The sequence below is a fragment of the Heliangelus exortis genome, chromosome 16 (genome assembly GCF_036169615.1).
Source record: "Heliangelus exortis chromosome 16, bHelExo1.hap1, whole genome shotgun sequence".
NCBI classification, from domain to species: domain Eukaryota; kingdom Metazoa; phylum Chordata; class Aves; order Apodiformes; family Trochilidae; genus Heliangelus; species Heliangelus exortis.
In genome coordinates, this window is record NC_092437.1 from 12,083,700 (window position 1) to 12,098,413 (window position 14,714).

General features: G+C 55.4%; 1 protein-coding gene across 3 annotated transcripts; it reads left to right on the plus strand.

Moving 5' to 3' along the window:
• Positions 1 to 220: 220 nt before the first annotated feature.
• On the plus strand, positions 221 to 14,714 carry KCNS1 (potassium voltage-gated channel modifier subfamily S member 1). Of its 3 annotated transcripts, none has more exons than XM_071759815.1 (3): positions 221 to 1,124; positions 6,386 to 7,378; positions 12,504 to 14,714. In XM_071759815.1, the coding sequence occupies exons 2-3, from the start codon at positions 6,413 to 6,415 to the stop codon at positions 12,957 to 12,959; spliced, it is 1,422 nt and encodes a 473-aa protein (XP_071615916.1). In that variant the 5' UTR covers positions 221 to 1,124; positions 6,386 to 6,412; the 3' UTR covers positions 12,960 to 14,714. The 3 variants fall into 3 exon arrangements, with proteins under 3 accessions (XP_071615916.1, XP_071615917.1, XP_071615915.1); XM_071759816.1 differs by lacking the exon at positions 221 to 1,124 and adding an exon at positions 1,394 to 1,916; XM_071759814.1 differs by lacking the exon at positions 221 to 1,124 and having other exon boundaries at positions 1,394 to 7,378.

The following is a 14,714-nucleotide window of genomic DNA, read 5'->3' on the forward strand; positions in this document are numbered from 1 at the left end:
AGGGATGCTCAGCCATCTCTAATTGCTATATAAATAAATGCTTTTTTCTCTCCATATCACAGAGCAGAGGAATTTCCCTCAGCTGTTTTTGTTGTTGTTGGTTCTTTCTCCTCTTTTCTTTTTTTTCTTTTTTTTTTTTTTTCCTTTTCTGAGGCCTCCCTCAAAGTCATCCCTTCCCCCTCCCTCCGCTGCCTTCTTCCCATGTAAACAAGCACACGGCACATGCAGTCTGACACATCACACACATGCAAGCCCGCTGATGGCCCCGCAGCAGCGAGCTCTGCCTGGCGCAGGGACGGGGCTGGCAGCACAGGCGGCCGTGGGAGGCGGGAGTGCGGGCAGGAGAAGGATGCTCTCCACCAAAAAGAGCTCTCAGTTGGCCGCCTCCAAGCCCAGAGAAGGGTGAGCATCTGCAGGCTTCCAGCCCCCCTTGGGCTGGAACCAGCCAGCCGAGGGATCCGATGCAGAGGATGGTGTGAAGTCTCGCCCCCTGCGAGCCGCCCGTCTGACACTGCTGCTCTGTGCCGGCTGCCGGAGCAATGAGGCATCGCTGCGTGGACATGCAGCCCCGGCTGCCATCCTGGGAAGGTCTCTCATCCTTTCTTCCCCATCTCTCTGCTCCAGCAGCTGGCTTCTGGGGGAGATGCTGTGCTTTCAGCGGTCTCCAGGCTGTGCAGGAGTGGCCCGAGGTGACAACAGTAGCTCACTGACCTGAAACCCAGCATGTGCCATGCCTGGGACTCTCTGCCCACCGCCCGATGAGCCTTTTAAGAGACAGTGGGAAGTTCAGCAAGACAGGGGAGCCCTTACCCAGGGCGCTGCCCCGGTGCCCTAGCACCCCTCATCCCAAGGAGGAAGATGGAGTTGGACTGCATTGAGGGTGACAGTGAGGGCAGAGGAGCATCGTCTGCCCGGGCCAGGGCAGCACCGCTGCTGGGGCCCTGCTCGGCCTGAACACCCACGGCACGGGACAGCACACTGCACCCCACCGAGCTCGGGGGCTCAGCACGCCAAGGCATCACTCGCCACCTGGCCAGCTTTGCAAGGATCTGGGCAGTCCGGGGCAGGAGGAGGCCCAGAGCCCCCTGAAGGTTCTCCTGGCTGCTAAAGGACACTTCCAGCAGGTAAGGCCACCGGGAAAGGTGTATCCGCGCCTGGATCTGCTTCCCCATGCCGCTGCCAGCCCTTCACGGCCACCACAGCCCTGCCAGCTGCCTGCCACCGGAGCTGTGCCCGTTTTGCCGAGCTCCGTTCCCCCGTCTTGTGGACTCGGTGGGTCTTCCCCTGCCATCCCCAGCTCTCTCCCCTGCACAGAGCTCGGCAGCCGACCCACAGGATCCGGGGGGAACCCCATCGCGCGGCCCGCGACAGCGCCCGTCAGCACCGGGCACCGGGGACCGGGCTCGCCTCCCCGCTCCCACCCTGCGGCTCCAGGCGGGCGGGCTGGAGGGCGGGACCCCGGGAGGGGCGGCGGGCGGGGACCCCTCCGGCCCCCGGAGCTCCTGCCGCCGCCAGCCCCGCAGGGCTCCGCGGTTCCGCGCACGCTGCGGCGGGGGCGGTGCCGAGGCAGGTGAGCAGCGGCGCGGGGCCGGGTTCCGGCACCCGGGTGCGGCGGGGACCCGGGGCACCGGCACCCCGGGCGGGGCGGGGACCGGCATCCCGGGGCGGGGTGGGGAGCCAGGGTACCGGCTGGAGTGCGGCAGGCACCGGCATCGCGGGGACCCGGGGCACCGGCATCTCGGGACGCGGCGAGGGCTGTGAGATCGGCTGGCCAGGGAACGGCAGGGACCGGGGCACCGGCATCCCGGAACCCGGGGAACTAGCGTCCCCAGGCATCGCAGGGATCATCAGCCTGGGGTGCAGCAGGTAGCCCGTCATCCCCGCAGTGAGAGTTACCGGAGCAGCGGCATGTGAGGGTGAGCAGGGACGGGGGCAGCGGGATGAGCGAGGAAGCGAGGCACCGGCATCCCAGCATGAGCAGGGAGCCGCCGTGCCAGCACCGGCATCCCGGGATGCTACTGGGACCCGGGACACAGGAATAGCCCTCCGCGTCCCTCTGCGGGCGGGTGTAGGGGAGTCCCTCTCCCCTAAGCCTTTTCCCCACGGGGGTGAATCTCCTCCTTCCCGGGGAGCGGGGCAGGGTGCGGGGGTCCCCTCCGGAGATCTCGGCATCCACTGCGTGGGATCCGGGAGCGGAGGCTGTCACGGACCAGGGCTCCGGCGCTGTGCTGCCCGCTTGCAAGAGAACGCCGAGTTCTTGGTTATTCCCCCAATCCTGCACCCCGAAAAGAGCAGGGAGTCCCCTCGTCATCTGCATCCCCAGCCCTGGGCATTTCGGTGGCATCTTAGCGTGCAGCAGCAGCTTGTGCTCTGCTGCAGGGAGTAGCCAGCAGTGGGAATCCCCCTTCCACGCTCCCCTCTGCCCGCCTGGCCGACCATCCCCCCACCGCCAGAGGAAGGGCTTGGACCTGAGCATCTTCAGGCCGACGGGCACAGGGATGCTCAGCGATGGGGACAGTGCTTCTGGCACATTTGGATGACCAGAAAGCAGGCATCTCCCCGCTCCTGCCCCAGCGCATGGCTGGTGGGGACACCATCCTGCAGGAGCCGAGAGGTCAGCCACCCCCCCACCCCCCCTAGGTATCCAGCGGGGGACATTCCATGGACATCCAGGGATGCCCCATGGACATCCCACCCAGGACTTCTACAGCAGTTTGCAGCCACCACCTCTGTGCACCTGGGACATGCAGGGTCTCAAGCCCCGGGTGACAGGGCGTTTAGGACTGAGCAGAGGATGAAGGGTTTCCTCCTTCTCTATGCGTTTCTAATGGCTCCTTTGAGACAAGCCCCACGACTCCCCGCTGGGAAGCCACGCTGAGCTGTAAGTACAGGGCTTTTTATTTGGGCTGTTAGTCTAAATCCATTGTACCTGGTTAGAAAAACCCCTGTGAGCAATACTCCCTTCATTGGCTGCGTCCTCACTTGGATGTCTATTAGCATCTTCCTTCCCACTCCCTTGGATCCCCTCTGCCAGTTAGAATAAATATACATATCTTCCATTTGAATGCCTTTAAGAGAAAAAAAATACAAACCAAAACCCCAAAACGTTGTCAAGGGAAACTCTTCTAGCATTTCTTACAGGTATGCTTAATCAGGTGTTGTGTTTTTTTTACTGTAATAAATGCATATATCAAAGATTTTTTTCTCCACAAGATACATTTGAACACCCAACACCCAGCTCACACTGGGCTTGTGCAATTCTGATGATTGACTCCTTAAAATAGCTTACAACCTATTTCAAAATTTATCAGAGATAGGTTTTCTCTCTCTATTTTACCAATAATGTATGGAAATTTTGCTTTAACTAAAGGAAAATTTTGCAAATCCACATTATTCCAGACAGACACATTTGTATTCTGTCCATCGTGCTTTAAAATAAAAACCACCCAACCCAAAGGAAGCTTCTTCTTCCCAGAAAATACCCCTACAAAGGCAGATGTGACCTTTGATGATCCAGCAGTAGGGATCACACCAGGTTTCAGTTCAAACTTCATGTTTTTTTCTAAAGCTGAGCTTAGCTAGTCGTGAAATGAGTAGGCACAAGAGTTATAAAACTATTAATTGCTGCTTTAGATTCTTAGATGAAAGCTGCATGTGGGCAGAAATAATTTGCTCTATTCAGAAAACAAAGATCAGAACTGAGGATCTCAGACAGTTCACGACCCTTCTCGCTCTGCTTCCCACGTTGGAGGGAAGGATTTCCCTGAGGTGCAAAGGTTTGCAGGGTCCTGACACCCAGTTTTTTTGTGCTGGGAGAGAGATGGGAGCCAGCTGGCTTCCCGGGTTTGGCACATCTCAACTAGAGCCTCATCTGTGTGCTGGGGTGGTCCTGCCGAGCCAGACTATCACTTTAGGCTTGTCCTGCCCTCCAAATGCACCCCCAGTAGCCACCTGGGCTGTCCCCTGTCCCAGCCCAGCCCCAAAACCACTTTTCCTATGGTTTTGATGACATTTGGTCTGGTCTCTGGGAACAGCTGCTCTGGGTGGGTGTGGAGAGAGGCCAAGGATGGGTGTGAGATAAGCTGGATCCCACAGATGCATCCCCACGGCCCCTGGGTGTGTGTTTGGAGCCTGAATGCATGAGCATCCTTCTGGAAGGAACCTGGATTAGTCATCCCCACCCCACAGATGGGCTGTGTGATGTCTTCCCTGGGAAAGCTAATCTGTCACAGAAATTCCAATTTATCCCTGAAAAGAAGTGTTCACACCCCTTTTATCTCCCTTCCTTTTGTCTTAAGCATTAAAAATGTTGATCTTTCTTTTTTCCCCTCTCCTTTAAAAGGTGAGACAAGGAGTTCATTAAGCTCCCAGGCTTATTGCAAGTCTCCTTCAGGGGTAGTGTAATGGGAAGTGCTGGCTTTGTGGTGCAAAGCCTGTGTCTTTAAGGAGCCCTGGCTGGGAGATGCAGTGGAGTTTGCAGATGTTTTTGCCAGGCTATTTCACACAAATCTGGCACTTGCTGCACCCACAGCTCTGCTCAGATTAAAATCATACCCCAGGGGTTTGTTTCTAACCTTTGCTTGGGCACCCGCTCCTTTCCAGCTCTGCTTTCACCTCTGGGTTTAAACGTGAAAATGACCCCCAGATCCCTCCCTGTCTGACAAAACTTTCATGCTGTTTCTCAGGCACTGGAAAAAATGCAGGTCCCTTTTCTTGTCCTGGTGTTTGCCCTAGAAACCCCTTGAGATGTCTGGTGAGCAACACAGGGCTGAGGTGCAATGGACTTTGGGCAGAGGGGACCCACCTTTTGTCACTGACCTGGCCTTGTCTCTTGGTGGCTGCTGCTGGACTGGACTGTCCTGTGTGGGCTCTGGTGGCACCTTGGCATCACCAGACTGTCCTGTGTGGGCTCTGGTGGCTCCTCAGCATCACCACAGAAGCTGCTGCTGCCTTTTCCTTGGGCTCCCACTGCCCATCTTCAGCCTCTGTCCCTGCATCCCTTAAAAGTTTGAAAACTTTGTTGGTTGACACACGACAGAGACAGTGAGGGATTTTTTTCTAACAAGCAGCTGGCTGATTAAGACCAGGGAGGGAAGTCTTTGAGATGGGAGACAGGTCAGGCTGGAGGACACAGATGCCTCAGTGACTGCTGCAAATGCATCACCTGCAGTGGCCCTGGATGTGAGCAGAGCTCAGGAGCAAGGCACACCTAATAGCAGGGTTTTTTCCAAAGCAATCAATGCATGGGGAAAACAATTCCCCAACCAAGAGAGCAAATCCATTGCCTCATCAGAGGACACCCAACACCCCCGTGCCAGGAGTCGGGGAACCATGTGGGCCTGGGGCTGCTCCATGTATTTCCAGGCATTTTGACAGATAAGGTAGGTGGAGAAGTCTGATTTTAAGGTGATGCAGGAAGATCACAAACATTTTTACTTGCCTTTTTATTCAAAGATTCTTGCCAGGATGGTTAAATGCACTTGAAGCTGTGGGAATGCTTCTCTTTGTTTAGATGCTCCAACTGCTGCTCATTAGAAAATAGAATTTCTGCTTGGCAGAAACATGCAAAATCCTGAAACAACAGAAATCAAAATTTTGGGTTTTGTTTCCCTACCAACATAGAGTTTTTTAATTAAGTCACCAATTATTCTGAATGATGTTTTGTGTTACATTCATTATTTTACAGTGTTCAACATTGTAAAAATAATATTAACGTTTTAAATGACAGAAGACACAAGAGGAAACAAAGCAGGCAGATGAATTGTTTTGACATTTTTTCCACTTAAATTCTCCCTAAAACTGACACCTCCTGTGAAAAAAAACAATTGATTTTGCCAAAACTGCCTTTGCTGCTGGGAAGATTACACCATCTGAGGACTTTTTGACCAGGTCTAATTAACAACGTAGGCAGTCAGGCTATAAAGCTCTTCAACAGCATCACCTTGGTGGTGATTTGATGAAATTCAGTTTTTTCCCTCTTGAGGGAGGGTCTTTAGGGGATAAATCCCCTCTTCAGTGGCTAATGACCTGTTGGAACAAGGAAAGGCCCACAGAGGAGGTGCTGGAGATGCACTGGGCTGCCTGCTTGAGGACATTAACAAAGGAAGAAACTTAAAGAGGTAAAACACAAAAAACCAAACAAATGAAAAAAAAGAGGGTAAGTTTGATACCCTCCCAAATATTCATGAGCTGCTGCTTTTTCTCTTCTCTCTTCTCCTTCCCTACCACTGAAGAACAACTGCCCCAAGCTGTTTCTCTCCCCGCTCATCACTTTTCACATTGCAGACATCCCCCCCCCCCTCACCCTCCAGGCTGCTTCTGTCCCCCCTGACCTGGAGCAGGGTGAGCCCATGTCCCCCCAAGCCCCTCTGTGTCTCTCTCCCAGGTGGATCCAGCTCCCGCTCTGCTGATCATGGTCAACAAGACCTTAAATTACTGGGATCCTGGTTTTGAGGAGGACGTTATCAACATCAATGTGGGAGGGCTGAGAAGGCGGCTCAGCTCCAGCGCCCTCTCCAAGTTCCCTGACACCCGCCTGGGACGCCTGCTCTCCTGTGACTCAGAGGAGTCCATCCTGCAGCTCTGCGATGATTACGACGTGAGCGCCAGGGAGTTCTACTTCGACCGGAACCCCGGGTTCTTCCTCTACGTGCTCCACTTCTACCAGACAGGGAAGCTGCACGTCATGGAGGAGCTGTGCGTCTTCTCCTTCTGCCAGGAGATCGAGTACTGGGGCATCAACGAGTTCTTCCTGGACTCCTGCTGCAGCTACCGCTACCACGAGCGCAAGCTGGAGAGCCGGCACCACAACTGGGATGAGGAGAGCGAGGTCAGCAGCGTGGACACATCCCCCGATGAGATCTCTGACATCAACCACGACCTCCTGCGCTACAGCACCCTGCGCTGCGGCAACCTGCGCAAACGCCTCTGGCTCACCATGGAGAACCCCGGCTACTCCATCCCCAGCAAACTCTTCAGCTTTGTGTCCATCAGTGTGGTGCTGGTTTCCATAGCCACCATGTGCATCCACAGCATGCCCGAGTACCAGGAGGTGGATGAGAATGGCAACGTGCTCGATGAACCCATCCTGCACAAGCTGGAGTATTTCTGCATCTCCTGGTTCACCTTCGAAGTGTCTGCCCGCCTCCTGCTCTCCCCCAACCCCAGGAAGTTCTTCAAGCACCCTCTGAACCTGATTGACATTGTCTCGGTCCTGCCCTTCTACTTCACCCTCATGGTGGACTTGACCGTGGGCAGTGACTCGGAGCTGGGCAACCTGGGCAAGGTCGTGCAGGTGTTTCGGCTCATGAGGATATTCCGGGTGCTGAAGCTGGCTCGGCACTCCACTGGGCTGAGGTCACTGGGGGCCACCTTGAAGGTAAACTGGCTATGTCCTTATCCTCTCCTTTAATCTCTGGGCAAGACAGAGTCCTCTGGGGTGGCCAAGGAGTACAGACATACCCATGCCCAGTGAGATACCAGTTCTGGGGGGTGTCTGGAAAGCTTCCTCAGGTGGTGGGCTGGGCTGTTGCTTTGTCTGCTAAAGCAGCCAAGTGTGAGGGGCACTGCACGAGTCCTCCTTGTACACACACTGAGCCAACAGCAACTCACCCTCTGCTCACAGGCTTTGCTTCTTGTAGAACTGGTGCTTTCAGGGTCCCAGCCAGCCCTTCCCCACCACAGTGTTCACACCCCATTGCTCTGTGTTGGAATGGACTCAGCCATGCATGGCTGGATGGTGATGTCCCAGCAGAAGTGGGTCAGTGCCCAGCTGGCTGGCAAGAGACCTGCTGAGCAGGGACCATGCCAACCAGCAAATGTGCCAGCACCAGTGTGAGTGGCTTTGGAGCTACTCCTGTCCCCAGGCCAGGAGAAGGGAGACACCCCCCCCCACCCCCCCCAGGGACATGCTGCCAGCTGGCCACAGGCCAGCCTTCAAGCCTTGGTGTCTGCCCACCTAGAGGTCCTGGTCCAGCTGAGCTGGCACTTGGATGGTCCAGGATCTGATGAGGTTGGGCAGATGGTTAACCATGGGATGTGCAGAGCAGCAATGGAAAAGCAAAGGATTAGCTGCAGGGCCTGGGCCAAGAAGCCAAAGGCAGGGTCCATGACCCCAGCAGAGCTTGGGCTACCACCAGCTACCACTCAGCATGCTGGAAAAGCTCAGGGAAAGCTGGCCCCAGGACCATGCAGCCCTCAGAAGGAAAAGCTGGATGAGGAGATACTGAAGCAGTAAAGGACCAGGGTCCAGGCATGCCAGAGGTGGCAGCCCTGTGGGTGTAGTGAGGGGTGGTCTGCACCCTCCACAGTTTGCTCCACCCTTCTTCACACCCCCTCCCCAGCATCCTCAGCCTCCAGGATCAGACCACCAGCAGCTGTGACAAGAGTTAAAGCCCAAAGCTGTTGTGAAACCCTCCCCAGCCCTGTGCTGCAGCCCTGACCTCCACCCCTGCAGCTCATCTGCACAGCACAGGCAGGCACAGCACCCTGTGTGGCTCTCTCATCTCCCCTACCACCCTCCCTCCTCTATCCCCCTTGTGCTGAGGGCCATGTCCTCAAAGCTTCAGAGGTTGAAACTGTCCCCTCACCTCCTGCACTTACACAGAAAATCCAGCTTGCTGCAGAGGCCACTTAGACTTCAATGGTCACCGATTCTCGTTGACCACACCAGGAGAGATCGTAAGGCTGATCCTCAGGCCTGCCAACAGACAGCAAGACACATGGTCCTGGTGCCCCACCATATGCAGTGAAGCAAACCATCAGGGCAAAGTTCTCGTGGAACTGCCCCTGGTTCCCATATTCAACCCAGAAGTTTGGTTTTTCAAGCCCTGCTCATACAAATATCCCTGGTGCTTTCCCCTCCCTGCAAACAGTGGTGTGCCAACCAATGGCCAAGGGAAGTAATCTTAATAACAACAGCTTGACATTCAACCAAAGGGACATTTTTCTCCCTCTCAGAACCTATCAGGGGCCAAACCTCAGCTCCTGGTGCTGCTGCCTCTGAAGGGCCATGGCAGGGATGCTGCAGGCACAGCCACAGATGAGGACATCCCTTTTCACTGCTGCAGCTGTGGAAGGGCTGGCATGGGATGTTCTGGTGCCAGCAGGACTTGCCTCCTGGGATTGGACCCATTCCTGTGGGTGAGCCACAGAGAAAAGGAACTCTCAGGTGCAGCCAGGGATGGGGACGGGCAGCAGGAAAAGTCTTCTGCCAATTTCTGCTGAGAAGCAGGACCAGCCCACCTCTAATCCTGCAAAGCCCACAGGGCACCAGAGTAAGTGGGGGAGGGGAAAAGAGTCCTGGCATCCTCAAATCCTACTGAAAGCAGGGTGCAAGGGGGATTGTTTGAAATGAAGATGCCTCAAGTCTTACCTGCACCCCCGTACTCCTCAACACTAACCTTGAAAGGGCAATTAGCAAGTGATGGGCCAAGCACGACGTGGCTTTGCGACATTTAAATGAGCGTAGAGGTGGGAAGGGCTCCCTGAACCCTTTCTGAGCTCCACCTGAGCGTGAACAACAGGCTGCAGCAGGGCGGGGACTCATCTGCATGCTATGAAGCAGCAGACGAGATCCTGGGAGCCGGCAGCATCCCGGCTCCAGCTCCTGCCGCGCCGCTGATTCAGCCGCTGACGCGCTGGGGCTCCGGAGCTGGAGATGGGGATGAGCGAAGTCACCAATCTGACGCAGCAGCCCGGAGTTGTGATTTACTGGGCACATAAATTACGACGTCTTGTTAATCATACTTTACTTCCTATTGCGAAAGCATAAAGCAGCAGCAGAGGAGGAGAAGCTTTTACCAGGGAGCGGGAGCCAGGGCTCTGGCAAGCCGGGTAGTTGCTTCCCTAACACAAAAGTGTTAGGGATTTCTGCCATTCGCGCCTCAAACTCTGAACGATCTTCAAATTGCTTGGGACCTGATCCAGGCTCTCTTTAATTTGAGGAGAGGCTGCCTGCACGTCCCTGCTCCTCCTCCTGCCCTTCAGGCACCCATCAATGCTATCGCCGGTTCCCGGTGCGGGGCTGGTGCCCGTCTCCCACTGGCGGGTGATAGGTGTTGGCACTCAGTAATTTTGGCACCTTCAGGTATCCACAGGAATTTCTGTCTGTCCCCGTAGGGGCCCAAATACTCAAGTAGGTCGGAAGAGCCAGAGGTGCGTGTCCTTAAAGAATAGGTACATCACCCTGCAGTGGGTGCCAAAGTCCATCTCCGTGCTTGATCCCCAGGCTGGTATCTCTGGCCAGGCTCAAACCAGGCTTCTTCATTTTATTTGGCTTCTGCTGTGCTAGAGACGAGGTGTCCATTCAGCAGGCTGAGGAGCCCAAACACGACTCCCAGCTGTCCCAAAGGCAGGCAGAGCTCCTGCCACAGCAAGAGCCCAAAGAGACTGCAGTTGGGGTGGCTGCTTTGCCTTTTATTACCCAGTACCACTCCCCCCACTCACCAAGCCTGCACCCACCTGAACCACAGCTAAAATTACATCCCCACCCCAACCCCAGATTGTTGCCCCGAGATTAATGAACAAACCCCATTTTGAGGATAAATGGTTTCAAATAGGTGGCAGCCAGCTGCTGAGGATCAGCTGGGAGATTCCTGGAGCCTCCCCTGCACCTTGAGCCCTAACCCTTCTTGTAAATTAAAGCATCAGGAGCTACCAAGCTGCCTGACTTCCCTCTCGCCTTCTCTCTCCAACACATCCCAGGGCCATAACTGATACTCTTAAAAAATGTATAAGGTTATTCAGCTCTGCTGCTCCCCAGCTGGGACATACAGACGTGCTGCTAAGCTCCAGCCAGGAGCAAATCTTTCATGGCCAAGTGATACATCCTTGAAACTCAGTGGCTTTCAGCTGTGTCCTTCCCAAGGAGCTCCCTCAGAGCTGCTATAGGGCATCCAGAGCCACAGGCGACAGCAGAGGTGGAGATTATTTCTCCTCAATATTACTGGCATTAGCTAAGCAGCTTTTGCCAGCAGTCTAAGCAAAGTCTTCTCACTTCCTGCTGTGAATCCGCCTCCTTTATACCTCATCTTGACCCTGGAAGAGCTCTTCCCTGTCTTCTCCTGCTTTCTTTATTTCAGTGTTGTTTTGTTTAGTCATTATGTGGGTGCCAATAAAACATCATCTGCCTGTTAGGAGACTGGAAGGAAAAAACCCAGTGCTCCCCAATCAGGGTTCTCCTGTCCTTTTCCCCAAACGCAAAGAGCAAGGTGGCAGTTCAGGGGGCAGCAACACCCAGGAAATTGTGACACTCCAAAGATGAGTGGACTTGCCAAGCTGGGAGGGTAGAGGGGTCTTGGCACTGGGGGTTTGGCCTGGCCCTGCCAGAAGACAGGGGCTCTGTGGTCCTGTAAGAACTGGCTGTAAGAATAGCCTGGCCCTGGGGGTCTCCATCCCTCAGCTCAAGTGTACCCAGGACTGGGACTACAGGGGACAGAAACTGGGGCAGGGTATCCCCTGCCTCCCCTGGAGCTGTGTCCCATAAGTGCAATATCCCTCCCTGATGTGTAGAGCAAAAGTCTCCTGACCCTGCTAGCTGGAGCACCCCCATCTCTCCCAGCCAGGTGTATAACAAAGGGTTAAACAGTCCTTGGGGCTGTAGGTGGTGTTGGGGTGTAGAGGGGTCCCTGGGGTCACCTGATAGCCAAGGAGCTGGAGCTGAGCCTGCATCAAGGGACACGTCCTCCCCACCAGCACATCCCAAGTGTCTCAGGAAAACACAAATCACTTTGGTTAGAGGCTGCTGGTCAGGTGGTTTCTGGGGACCTGCCAAGATGAAAGGAAAATGTGTCCAAATATTGTCAGCTGAGGTGGGAACGAGTGGTGGAGGAAGGGAGAGGCCTCTGCCTGGGGTCCTGGCTATGAAGCACAGGTCCCCTGTCCCCAACACTGCCTCCCCCTGGCAGGCTGTGGGTGCCAGGGCTGATTTCCCAGCTGCCATGCTTGCCCCAGGTGTGGGTCACCCACGCACCCCCTAACCCATCTCATCCCATCCCCCACAGGGGGATACCCCATGGCAGAAGTGGAGGGAGGCACTGAGACTCCTGATGGAGGAACGCAGGGAGCACAGGGCTGTGTTTGAGCTATGGGATCACACAATCACAGGATGGTTTGGGTTGGAAGGCACATTAAAGATCATCCAGTCCCAACCTCCTGTGTGGGCAGGGACACCTCCCTCTAGACCAGGCTGCTTCAAGACCCAGGTTGCTTTCAACACTTCCAGGCGTGGGGCAGCCACAGCTTCTCTGGGAAACCTGGGCCAGGCTCTCACCACCCTCCCTCTAGAGAATTTCTCCCTAACGTCTGGCCTAAATCTCCCCTCTTCCAGTTTATAGCCATTACCCCTTGTCCTATCACTACATCTCCTTATAAAAACTCCCTCCCCAGCTTTCCTGTAGCCCCTTCAGATACTGGAAGGCTGCTATAAGGTCTCCCCAGATCCCAGTGCCCTCCTGTGATGGGTGCAGTGCCCCCGCTGACCACCGCTCTGCTTCCCTTTCCAGCACAGCTACCGGGAGGTGGGGATCCTGCTGCTCTACCTGGCTGTGGGGGTCTCTGTCTTCTCTGGTGTGGCCTACACTGCTGAGAAGGAGGAAGATGTCGGCTTTGACACCATCCCAGCGTGCTGGTGGTGGGGCACAGTCAGCATGACCACCGTGGGCTATGGTGACGTGGTGCCCGTCACCGTGGCGGGCAAGCTGGCTGCCTCGGGCTGCATCCTGGGAGGCATCCTGGTGGTGGCACTGCCCATCACCATCATCTTCAACAAGTTCTCCCACTTCTACCGCAAGCAGAAGGCACTGGAGGCGGCTGTGAGGAACAGCGGGAAGAAAGACACAGAGGAGGTGGAGAGCATCTCCAGCCACGACCCAGACTCGGAGGCTCTGAGCGAGACCTCCCTGGGCAGAGGCAGCCCCGACCGCCACAGTCTGACCCCTGGCACCCACCCTGCACCCTGACCCCACTGCACCATGGCACCGGGGCGTGGGACCTGCTGCCTCCCTGGAATTGTCCAAGGCCAGGTTGGATGGGGCTTGGAGCAACCTGGGCTGGTGGGAGGTGTCCCTGCCCATGCAGGGGGTTGGAACTGGATGAGCTTTAAGATCCCTTCCAACCCAAAGCATCTGCTGATGATTCCTCACCGTGAGCTGTTGCACCAGGACATGTCAGAGGAGCCAGGGCCTCCTTGTCTCGTGCCCTGTGAAGGACAGGAGGGGTTGGAGAAGATGCCCAGGAGGTGCTGGCTGCTTCCAGCCCCTGGGACAAAGCAGCCAGGATGTGTCTCAGCCTTCACCCAATGCTGGCTCTGCTGCTCCGTGGCTGCACATGGAGGCTGCAGGGCTGGATGTAGCCCTGCCATAACAGGAGTGAGAAAAAAAATAAAAAATAGAGGTGACCCCTGAGCCGGCACTGCCCCGGGTGAGGGAATTGGGATCTTCCTCTGCCCTGAGGTCTTGTGTTGTCCAGGGTGAGGTTGAATAGCTTGAGGGTCAGGCAACCCCTAACCAGGCTGGCTGCCCTTGCAAGTCCTGTGCCAGTTCAGCATCAGTTCCATCCCCAACCTCATCCCCCTACCCCCAGAGCCAAACAGCTCCAAAGGCTCAGCTGCCCCATCAGCCATGGAGAAAAGAAGGTTGGAAATGAGTCTCTATGGGAGAAGAGGTGGTGTCCACCTCAGGACAAGCCCCACTGTCCCCAGCCCCTGCAGGGGGAGTGACTGGACCTCACTTCCTCACCCAGTTAAACCCTGCAGATGGGGTTTAACTTTTTTCTCAGGTGGGTGACACTGCCCTGGGCATCACCTCTGTCCCTGCAGGGATCCCAGCTCCCTGGGTGCCCATGCACCATCTCTCCACAAGGACAGAGCATCCCCCATGTCCACAGGAGACCCAGGGCAGAGGGGACCTTGCACTGCTCATCACCCCAGCCTCTGAGCACCTCACGGGAGGGACATCCTGGAGCTGGGGTCCTCTTCCCACCCAGAACCCACCCAGCTGAGCACATCTGAGGCTGCACCCAGCACAGCATTAATTCCCTATGGAGTTTTTCCTTCACCCTGTTCTGCTTGGAAATTGTGCCGTTCCTTTGTGCACGGAGGAACACACCCAGAATGCTTGTTCTGAGCAAGAGAAATGTGCACCCTGCCATCACCTCATCAGCTCCAAAATATTTTGATGGCTGCAGGATGGCCCCAGGCACACAGATCATGGTGTTTGCCACCGGTTGTCCTGGATGGCCTTGTGTGCAGCCACAGCTGCTGGTGCTGGTTCTGTCTGTAGCAATCTGTGGATCATGGGGAAGGAAAGACAGCTCAACCCCAGCGGGGGTCCAGCCTCTCTGAACCTCAGTGGGACTTGGAAAAGGGGTCCCAGGGAAGAATGGGGTGGGGTGGGAGGGTGCTCATGCTGCTGGCATCATTGAGTCTTCCAGTATTGATAGTCCGTGGTCTGCTCTGTGCTCATTCTTCCTGTGAGCTGGGACCAGTGAGCTCCATCCTCTGCTCCAACCAGCTCCTGCTGCACTGTTACTTGAATAAAGGAAGGAGTTCCCCCTCTCTCCATAAATATTCCAGTAGCAAAATGTATTAAAATGTGAAGACTAAATTACATGTATTCGTGCAAAAGCATTATGCAAATAATTAAAAGAGCATGTAAATTAATTTTCTATCTATGCATGGGATGCATACTGTATATTTTATTAAAGACCTAAGTGAC

Bases quoted from the DNA above. Each gene is read 5' to 3' on its own strand.
- KCNS1 (XM_071759815.1), top strand. From the start codon at position 6,413: ATGGTCAACAAGACCTTAAATTACTGGGATCCTGGTTTTGAGGAGGAC. The intron at 7,379-12,503 runs GTAAACTGGCTA...TTCCCTTTCCAG, and splicing joins CACTGGGGGCCACCTTGAAG to CACAGCTACCGGGAGGTGGG.